At 46.4% G+C, this 9,621-nt stretch overlaps 3 protein-coding genes across 3 annotated transcripts; all 3 read left to right on the top strand.

Moving 5' to 3' along the window:
- Positions 1 to 158: 158 nt before the first annotated feature.
- FOMMEDRAFT_22438 (uncharacterized protein) lies at positions 159 to 1,614 on the top strand. The gene is made up of 3 exons (XM_007269678.1): positions 159 to 471; positions 537 to 904; positions 956 to 1,614. Exons 1-3 carry the CDS (start codon positions 241 to 243, stop codon positions 1,074 to 1,076), a joined length of 720 nt encoding a protein of 239 aa, XP_007269740.1. The 5' UTR covers positions 159 to 240; the 3' UTR covers positions 1,077 to 1,614.
- Positions 1,615 to 3,607: 1,993 nt separating this feature from the next.
- Positions 3,608 to 7,334, top strand: FOMMEDRAFT_159536 (uncharacterized protein; the record flags this gene model as incomplete). The annotated part of the gene is made up of 14 exons (XM_007269719.1): positions 3,608 to 3,671; positions 3,742 to 4,176; positions 4,231 to 4,354; positions 4,409 to 4,720; positions 4,775 to 4,944; positions 5,017 to 5,091; positions 5,151 to 5,159; positions 5,214 to 5,365; positions 5,418 to 5,584; positions 5,636 to 6,068; positions 6,119 to 6,571; positions 6,622 to 6,741; positions 6,801 to 6,944; positions 6,999 to 7,334. The coding sequence occupies 14 exons, from the start codon at positions 3,608 to 3,610 to the stop codon at positions 7,332 to 7,334; spliced, it is 2,994 nt and encodes a 997-aa protein (XP_007269781.1).
- A 495-nt stretch (positions 7,335 to 7,829) lies between these two features.
- On the top strand, positions 7,830 to 9,016 carry FOMMEDRAFT_159535 (uncharacterized protein; the record flags this gene model as incomplete). The annotated part of the gene is made up of 4 exons (XM_007269718.1): positions 7,830 to 7,949; positions 8,012 to 8,150; positions 8,206 to 8,605; positions 8,662 to 9,016. 4 exons carry the CDS (start codon positions 7,830 to 7,832, stop codon positions 9,014 to 9,016), a joined length of 1,014 nt encoding a protein of 337 aa, XP_007269780.1.
- Positions 9,017 to 9,621: the final 605 nt, after the last annotated feature.

Below are 9,621 nucleotides of genomic sequence, written 5' to 3'. Positions count from 1 at the left end.
ATCATTATGTAAGTTATTTCTTAAGGCAAGAAATTGTGAAATGCCCATGTGCGACTTCTTTTAAATATATGTCACGTGATACAAACACGTGGTTCACGACTTTCCATTACCTCATCTCACTCGATTTATCCAACAGGGAAAGGTTATTTCTTTTCGAACCCCTCCATGCCACCTTCAGGCCTTTCTTGACCCGACATTTTAAATCAAAACCTTATTACCAATAGTCCTTGTATGTCTGGAATGGTCAATGTCTTCGTTGTCTCTCTGGACACCCGCTCCGAAAGACGCTTCGATCTACATACAACAGTGCAGCAATTAAAAGCAAAGCTAGAATCGGTGACTGGAATTCCGGCCTCTGCACAACGCATCTCCTTGCATAACTCTGAAGAAGACTCGACTGTTGTCGCTACACTAGATGACAGTAGTCGGCCGCTTGGATTCTATGGTGTACATGATTGGCAGGTGTTGAGAGTTCGTACACCCAATTAAACTTTACTCTTAGTTGAAAGTTAACCGTATTTTGTGAACTTATATAGGTGGAAGATACGAGTCCACCTGGAGCATCGCTTACAGGTCAATTTACGGATGTCTCACAAGTTGAGAAGTTCGAGCTCTCCGAAGCTGAGTACGCAGCGCGTCGCGACACAGTGCTCGCGTACAAACAACGTAACAGACTTGGGCGTTTCTCCGAACCTGAAAAATCCGAAACACACGAAGAAACCTCATCATCGGAGGCGAATGTCGGCATCAAAATAGGCCAGCGCTGCGAGGTTGAACCCGTTTCGGAGGGTGGGATCGCTAGACGGGGGATTGTTCAATTTATTGGATCAACTGAGTTTGGTACGAAGAAGGGTACCTGGGTTGGTGTGCAGTACGATGAGCCCGTAGGAAAGAACGATGGATCGTACGTGATTGATATCGTTAATTATCTCTCTGGACATTGACAAGTTTTCAGGGTGGATGGACATCGCTATTTTTCCTGTCCAGCGCCTTATGGTGGCTTCGTGCGCCCAGAAAAAGTGCGGGTTGGTGACTTCCCGCCTGTCAACTTGGAGGACGAGCTCGACGAGATATAACTGAAGGGACTACTCAATGTAAATAAAAGCAAAAACAATGTAAATCTATGGATTGATTGGAGTCTGATCATTGTCCTGTCTTCCATTTAATTCTTCCTGAAAACATTTCTGACACCGACATGTAAAGCCCCATGCGTCTTTCAAGCGCTTTCGTCTGTCATCTAAGCGGAGCACATCTTCCTCACCGCGGATATAGCTGATGCACAGTTCCTCGCCCTCGGAAATGGCACTTGCGGAAAGGAAGACCCACCGGCAGCCGATGCGACGCCGAGCGACGTTCGGTTTGCAAGAATGATTGAAGAACGAAGCGACAGGCCAAATTCCGTAACCGAGCATCTCTGGATCTTCTCCGTCCTCCTGTTGTGACTCAGGTTTTGACTGAGACTCAACGCTAGTGCTCCAAATACCGAAGCTGTTTCCGACGTCGCGTGCGAGGACGGCCTCGAGCGTCGCACGGGTTACATATGGAAGAAGTGAAGGTGGAAGGACTGCAGTAAGGTGAAGGAATGTCGATGTTATTTGGCGGAGCGCGGCCATGGACATGTAGACCGCGCTAGGGGAAGGATTGAGTGTGAGAAGTGTAGACCAATGCGAGGACGAGGCACAAAGGACGCCGCTGAGGAGGAAAAAGAGCGTGTCGATACTAGGGATCGGAAGGTTGAGAGACTGTGTGAGAGCATGTTTTTGAGACTTGGAGGGTTTGGGACTTGAATCTGCATTTGATAAGTCGGCCACAGAAGTGATGTGGTTTCCGGACAGGGCCTCTGATGATATCCCAGAACGAGCTGCATGTATGAGGCTTGCCTGCTCTGCAACAGCTTCCCAAGCCTATAGCACATTAGTAAAGAACAGATAAAATGATTTAGCGCATTGAATAATTAGGGGGAAAGTATGGCTCTATTCGGAACATATGGTGGATTGGCACTTCTCGATGCGATCGGAGACGGAAGAGTCTACTATCTTCCACAATCGCTGGACATGAAACAAGACGACATTGCACTACATAGGCATTGCATTTGCATTAGATTTCTGTACACACCTGTTCAATGTCTTCATTACTTGGTTCTTTGTCGTCGTCCTCCTCTTGTGTATCCTCACTCGCCCATCCCTTACTCCGCGCCTGTCTCTGCGCGAAACCCTCCACAGCAGCATAAGCTTCCACACCACGTTCTCCATGTTCTTCCTTCCAATTACATCTGCACTCCTCACAGCAGAATACTAGACCTCCTGATCCACTACTACTACCAGTCCTATTCCCGCCTTCACCTCCAAATCGGACCTTCCAATTTCGTCCACGCTCGTACCTAAAACACCATGCGCAGACCTCCTTGCGGAAGGCTCGGTATATCACGTAGACAGCAGGACCAGCACTTTCAAGGAGCTGTATCTTCTCTGGAATCGAGCATGTGGCGAACACGCCGAAACCTGCGTTCGGCGTGTGTCTAAGCGACATGAGATGCGCGGAGCTTTCGGGGAAGCTCGGTGTAAGGCGACGCCGAGCATCGCGCTCGACATTCTGAGCATCACAGGAGCTTGACTGCAGCATTTCAATGAATTTTTGGGGGTATGATTGAGAGGGTATGGATGGGCCATGGATTGGATCGATCCGATGGCCCTTCGGGACGTCTCTTTACAAGCCGCGCGGCACAACAGGGTAAAATACACTGGGAAACACGCAGAAATGATGAAACAGGTCATTTTTAATCATTTTCCAGCTCAGAAAATTATGCAATATGCACGCATGGTAGAGAACTATCAGATACTGTGAAAAAATGGGCTGATTGAGTATGAAAGACAACGGGAAATCGGCTTGGGATTGGTTGCGGAGCGTTGTCAGCCGGAAAAGGCAGTCCTTCGCATGCAACGACAAGAGATCACTCAGACGCAGCGCTTCGCCACAAAACTCCATAAATCACTTGGACACCGTACTTGTAATTATCATGGGTACATTATTTGAGAGTGCAGACAGTGTGCAGGGCATCTGATATATCAAATGAGTAAGATGTAACCAGAGTATGTTATTATGGCTGTGGTTCAGCGGCGAGACGAATTCTGTTGGCCAGTTGTGGGTCCTGCTTTGCTCCTTTCTTTCTGACACCCATCATCTCCCTCTCCCCTCACTACTTCTCTCTTCCCCGGCATCCTTCGCCACTCCCTCCCTCCATCTTCCTCTACAGCCACTCTTGGCATTTTATTTTTTGACACCCTTCCTGCTCCACTCGAGCCTCTTTCGGCGGGGGCTGGGTTCGAACCTGCTGGAATTTCGGTGATTTTGAGGACCCTTATTTGACGCTTACCTTCCACACACATCACCTCGTCTCATTCTGGAAGATCTGCCCTTCCTTTTAGCTAGAAGGTCTCTATTTGCCTCAGTAGTATTTTGTACTTTGGGTTTTCTGTCTCGGACGACTCGGCCTGGAATAGCTTGCATTCCGCAGATCATTTCGCTCTCATTCATTTCCCGCTAGGGTTCACTCGCTCTTAAGTCGCCCACTTCCTTCTCCGACTTCCGCACTCTGCTTCCCTGTACCATGGAACCAAAGTCGTCTGAAATCACTATTACACTCAAGAATGGCGACAAGGTTAAAGTAAACGGTGATTATTCATTTTATATTTCATTTTCTGCCGAGTTTTTCCTTTTACTGACGTGCTTCTCCCAAAACAGATCATGTGTACTGCAGTCCAAATTGGAGCATCCGTGATGGAACACCCTACTCCGTGGCGCGGATTATGGAGTTTCTCCCTCCTGAGGACAAGTCTGCCTCCGTGGGGTCGTCGTCATCCACAAATAACAATGGGCTCAAAGTACAAAAAGGAAAAGGCCGTGAGACTTATACGCGCGTGCGTCTCGCGTGGTACTATCGCCCTTCCGATGTTTCCGACCGGAACGTGGCCGACTCAAGGCTTCTTCTTGCTGCAATCTATTCCGAGATATGCGATCTCAGCCAGCTTCGTGCCAAGTGCTACGTAATTCACCGAGACAAGCTTGCTAATCTCGCGGACTGGAAACGCAAGCCCGACCGCTTTTATTTCCACAGGCTATTCGACCCGTACATTAAAAAGGAGTTTGAGGTTCTCCTTTCAACAGATATCAGAAATTGTGTGTAATGTTTTTACTATTGATGATTATCTTAACTTACTAATTTCTTTCAAGTGCCACCTCATATCAGAGATGTTCTCGTCTCTCGCTATGAATATGTAGTAGCAGAGAAAGAAGTGGTTCCAGACCTGACAGACTCACTCCGTCTTTGTGAAACGTGCGGAGAGTGGTGCGCACAGTAAGTTGAATATACATGGTTCTGCTCCCGTGTATTTCTGAGCAACAATGTCAGTTTGGACGCGGTTCAATGCGCCGCTTGTAAATGCCACTTCCATATGTCTTGTGTAAACCCTCCACTTGTTGCGAAACCTTCGCGTGGATATGGTTGGACATGTGCACCATGTTCACGTCGACACGAGGACCAGGTTGACTCTCGTGAAGCTCCTGGCCAGCAACGTGAGGGAACACCCAAGAATGGCGCAAATGGTACTTCAAAGATAAAACGTGGACGTCCTCGCAAGGAACGCACAGGACTCATCAATGCGAACAGTGAGGAAGAGCTACAAGTCAAACACTATAAGCTGTGGCCGTTTAGATATTTTGGGTGCGGCCTACTCTACTACTCTACTTATTGGTTCGATGCTAAGTTTATAATAAGGCTGTATACTGTTGCGGAAGATACGATGGATCCAGATGACCTCATCTTTCCCCGAGCAGCAACGCGTGTGGGACCGAAGTACCAGGTGACAGTGCCGTTGGCTCCTGGCGAGACAGCCCCACCTGCTACTGGTGCTTCCGGCTCGTCTACATCTGTAGTGACTAGTGCGGGTATGTCTTTCAACTCAAGTATCTTTATCATTTCTCTGAACTCTTCTCGTATCGATCTTATTGCAGTTATAGGAGAGATTGAGGAACGTGGAGGGGACTCGACTATCGAGGTTTTAGGTCTTGTTAATGAGTTTAGTTCAAAAGAGCGTACGTCTACCTTTCATGTATATTCGTATGATACCTGCTAATGTCGATATGGTTTGAAGTTGAGACATGTGAGTTATTCTGGCCCTGAAAGAAATTCCCAACTGATATTCATTGGAATAAAGTGGAAAGAGTGATGCAGAGACAGGTTGTGCGAAAGGACCAGATCCATTCTGTAGACTGGTTGACAGAGATAGTTCGCAAAACTAGTCAGGCGTACTCCAATGGAAAGGCTGTTGACTCTATTTCAATGAAGACGCCGTTGCGTCTTGAGAAGGTAATACTTATTACTCTGTCGTCTATTGCATGTAATAACATTCGGGTGTTAGTGGAAGAAACAGGAGACTCGTTACACAGACAGGGAATGGAACGATGAAGAAGTTGCTGCTTTTGAGGATGGTATTGCACAGTTCGGTGCGGAGCTACGCTCGGTCCGGGAAGAAGTAGGCACACGTTCTATGCCGGAGGTGGTCCGCTTCTATGGCAAATGGAAGAAGTTAGGCATCTTTGTCATTTTAATTTCTATCTTCTAACGTTCTCTCTTAAGCGCCCGACTTCGAGAGGAAAATGCACGTTTGCGAGAGCCTGACGCGTACAAGAAAGCAAAAATTCCTCGATCCGGCGCTGCTTCTCCAGCGCAGCGTTCGAGTGTATCCGATGATGACCAGTCCATTGTCGACATTCCACCCAGCGCTCAAGGAGGTGCACGAAACGCGAACTACTGTGCGGCATGTCGCACTCGCGAATCTCGCGTCTGGTGGAAGGCACCTAAGGGTCTTGCGACACCAATCTTGTGCGATAACTGTGGTGTGAACTGGCGAAAGTATGCAGATTTGAATGCACGGCCAACTACACGCGAAGAATCTGCGATGAGTGCGAGTGTTAGCGCTCCAGTGAACGTCCTTCCTGGTGCGAAGACCCGGGGTGCGGAGAAGAGGGAGGGTACCCCGTTGAGTGCGCCAACGGCAAAGCGAACCAAGGTTTGTGCTCTAAGCTGATTCGCAACTTTTTCTGATGCGACCTTGTCCAGGTTACTGGCTCTTTGAGTACGAAATCCACCCCACCACCAGGTGTCAATGGCACAGCCGTATCACACCGCTGCCTCTCATGTTACCGCAATGGAGCACTTGGTAAAGTACTCAAATGCGGTGGATGTGGTGTCACTTTGCATGCCGGCGCATGTGGAGCCGTCCTCGAGATGGATCAAGTTGACTCTTGGTTATGCGAACTGTGCGAGAACGAGAAGTCTTTGGAATATTCACTGAATACGGACTGCCTGCTCTGTCCGCGTGTGCCGAAGAATGCAAAGTTAAATGGGACGCCCCCGTGGGAGACCTATTTGCGTGCGTGTAAGCCAACGGAAGGGCAAGGTTGGGTGCATGTTTTGTGTTCCGTGTTTATTCCCGAGGTGCAGTTCTCCGACGCGACGCGATTGCGCATGGTCGAGGGTATTAGCACGATTCCGAAGCATCGATGGACAACAGTGAGCTTGATTAGATTGATTTCTTGATCTGTGATCTGACGAGGGAATAGAAATGCTGTTTGTGCAATATGCCCGGTGGGGCCGTTGTGCGATGCGGAAACTGCCCGAAAGAGTATCATGTTTCTTGTGCTTGGAAGTACGGACACAAGTTCGGCTTTGAAATCCAACCGGTTTGTGTCGACTTTCTTCTGTTCGATCCTTGGACTTTCTAATTTTCTCACGTGAATAGGTGAAGAGTTCCCGACGAGATGTGACGAACATGGTGACCTTCAGGCGAGAGACTGGCGCTATGAACGCTGTCATTTGTTGTAAGGACCACAGCAGTTACCGCCGAGACACGTATGACATCTGCGACACTAACGATGTCGGCGAGGTAATGTATTTACAAAATGCATCAGGAATACGGTCGTTCTAATCGTTCTTCCAGACGGCCCTGCAAGTATATGCGCGGACGTACAAGCAAGCAAATGTCGATCAGACACATAGTCTACTACGCAAAGCCCAGCGCCTCGACCAACTCCTCCAACTCCATTCACACGACAACTCCTCATCGTATGTCTCTGACGAGCCGATGTTCACTGAGAATCCCGCGTGTATCGAGTGCAAGACGGAGTGTTCGCCATTCTTTCACCCGGCGCCGACGGATCCAGGGAAGTGGTTGTGTCATCGGTGTTTCTTCTCCACTGCTTCCAATACGCAGCCGATGCAGCAGCCGAAAGTCGAGACTCTTGAAACGATGGAGATCGTTATGCTTGAGGCGTAAAGACACAGTTGTCCTTGTCTCATCTTCGGGTTTAACCTGTCTTTTTCGGTCTCTAGAGAGAATTAGACTCGTCTCAGCGTGCCTTGTGGATTCCCTGTATCGGATTGCTCGCGCTTGAAGAGCTTTGTTGTTTGGGTAGCTAGCTAGTTGTCATTGTTTTTATTATTTTGTATGTTTTTTTCGTTTTATTTATCGAGAGATCGTATCTCCTTGGCTTCCCGAGATCACTGCCGTGAAAGGCACGTAAATATTGGCCGTTTATCCCTTTTCTTAGGTTGATCCCTTTACCTTACGCACTTCGACATGAACTGAAGGAAGACTTTCTGAGTCCTTTGTAGAAGACAAACGTCAGCACGATCAAGCCTCCGGTGACAAAGGAGGATTTCAATGGTAATGCATTCCTTGTTGCTTGCTTTCTTCCCATCTCACTGAACCCATATATCAGCCAAAAATAGGTGCAATTATTGATAAGTGATACAGCAACCCCGTACTGACATGGAGTACTTAGCCGGTCTCGTATTCTATTATCGTGTATCCGTCGACCTGGGCTATAAACACCGGAAGCGGTTTCTCCAATCAGTGCAACGGGAGGAACTCGACATGCCTATTCATATTGTCGAAGGTTATATCGCTTTATTACACTGAACAAACTTGGATGGCTTCGCGTTCGGTTTCAGCGATACATGAGAACAGAGAACCTAGAGGAGGCCATCGAACATCATCGTGCTGCCCTGGAGCTTTTCCCTGATGGCCATCCGGAATGTTCCAATTATCTGAACCACCTCGGAAATGCCCTAGAAATTCGATTTCATGAGTGTGGATAGGCTGCAGACCTCGAAGAGACTATTCAGCATCATCATGCTGCCCTTAGACTTTGACTCAACGACCATTCTAATCATTCTGGGGTTAGGTGATTCTGAACTTTCGCCGTCACTGAGGAACTTCGCATCTTCATTGCTCTTCTATTCAAGAGATATGGGCTCATCGACGCTTTTGAAGAGAGCATGCAGCTACTTGACTGTGCTGCCAAGCATGAGTTTTCTGGCTTGGTACCCGTCTAGGATCTGCCTGTTAAACTCTTGCCTCGCCCGGAGTCAAGCTCACCATATTGCTTCTAGAGCTTACAGGTCGGCAGTACTGCTTCTACATCGTGCCGTCATTGATAGTCCTGATCTACAAACACAGCATGGCTTCCTCAAAGAGAAAAGCGACTACAGAATAATCACTTTGGATATAGTGGCATATACCGTACAAATAGGCTTGAAGAGGCTGTAGAGATGCTTGAGCAAGGAAGGGACTTACTCTAGTTGCAGATGCGTGGATTTAGGACAGCCCTGAATCGCCTTGCAGAAACAAATAGAGAGTCAGCTGATAGGTTCAAGGATGTTAGCTGGCAGCCGGGGAACCTTGCAACATCATCTACTCTACCGCAGTCCGATTCCGTTGTGGTTCGGATTGGGTCATCTGTACTGGACGTACATAAAGGGCGGAAAATTTTCGGGGAGAGGCTGAAGCTGAAGAAGCAACTCTCCAGTGACCAAGGACACATAATTAATGAGATGCGACAGATTCCTGGGTTTGAGGGATTCCTTACAAGTACTGTGTTTCACCGGTTCGCGCTCAGTTACCAGTTAACGCTCAGTTGTACAATACCTCCCTCAATTCTTAGTAAAATTTCTTGACTTTTTACATACAGGTAGCCTACAGTAAATATAACTTAAATACGAAATTTGAGCAAAAAAAAAAGAGTTGAAGCTGAGATATTGGTGTTGGAATGTTAGAATTTTGATGATCAGCACTGATTTAGTGAACAGAAACTTTTCCCACACACAACACACTTAATATTAATTTAAGGAGACATTATTTGTAGCTGAAATTTTTAGAATAAGTACTATATTATATGTAGTTACTATATATTTTTATATATAATTAATAGTTAAGTATTAAGTTACTTATTAAGAATACGATTTTAAGTCTAATTTTACTACTTTCTATAATTCAGAGTTTATAGTTATAACTTACGAATTTTTTATTACAATAATTACTATTATAACTATATATAAAAATTTGGTACTAGTATTCTTGATATATTTACTATATTATTCTATAATTTTTAAGAGAAAATATTAAGAATTAAAATTATTATAATTAAATCAAAACTATATATATATATAAAGTACTATTATCTACTATATTACTTATTAGTACAGTTTTTATAGTTAAAAAAAATTAGTAAAGCATACGTATGTTAAAGGTTATATGTTTCAGTATTAAGCGATCACTATAG

This window comes from Fomitiporia mediterranea (assembly GCF_000271605.1).
Source record: "Fomitiporia mediterranea MF3/22 unplaced genomic scaffold FOMMEscaffold_10, whole genome shotgun sequence".
Taxonomy (NCBI): Eukaryota; Fungi; Basidiomycota; class Agaricomycetes; order Hymenochaetales; family Hymenochaetaceae; genus Fomitiporia; species Fomitiporia mediterranea.
This window is presented reverse-complemented; position numbering and strand designations above follow the sequence as displayed.